We start from the raw sequence: 514 nt of genomic DNA, 5'->3' as shown, positions 1-514 counted from the left end.
TTTTTTTTTTTTGGTGTTCGGTTTCATCAGGTTAAGTGTGTCTCCATCAGATCCCACTTATTTCGAATCAATAATAACAGAAGAACTATTATTGCGTTTCTTTTGAATAAATCTCTTTGCTTAAGAGGTCCTGAATGTTTCATTTATTTGGTTTTGCCCTGTTGTTTTAATCAAATCTTTCTGTAACCTCACAACTTGGCCATGCGTGTTGGTTTTCCTCGGATCTTAACATGCATGCTGTTTTCGGAATTTCGTTGCAACATTAATCAACAGTTTAGACTTGTTTTTCCACGAGTTTCGTAGTACTAATACTGCTCATTTTGATCTATGATTGACAGGCAAGGGAACCTGTGGCATCGTCCTGCCTGAGGCCACCAAGGAGAAGGTGGTCGCCGTCAAGGAGGGTGACGCTCTGGCGCTCCCGTTTGGCGTGGTCACCTGGTGGCACAACACCCCGGGGTCTGCGACGGAGCTCGTCATCCTCTTCCTTGGCGACACCTCCAAGGGCCACAGG

General features: G+C 45.3%; 1 protein-coding gene across 1 annotated transcript in view; it reads left to right on the top strand.

Moving 5' to 3' along the window:
• LOC119329922 (legumin A-like) overlaps positions 1–514 on the top strand; it is a 2,526-nt gene that overhangs the window by 710 nt on the left and 1,302 nt on the right. The window contains exon 2 of the mRNA XM_037603027.1: positions 339–514. Within this exon, the coding sequence (XP_037458924.1) occupies positions 339–514 (176 nt within the window). The remainder of the gene's footprint in view (positions 1–338) is intronic.

The sequence above is a fragment of the Triticum dicoccoides genome, chromosome 7A, assembly GCF_002162155.2.
Source record: "Triticum dicoccoides isolate Atlit2015 ecotype Zavitan chromosome 7A, WEW_v2.0, whole genome shotgun sequence".
Lineage (NCBI taxonomy): Eukaryota > Viridiplantae > Streptophyta > Magnoliopsida > Poales > Poaceae > Triticum > Triticum dicoccoides.
The sequence above is the reverse complement of the archived record's forward strand: the minus strand, read 5'-3'. Positions and strand labels throughout refer to the sequence as shown.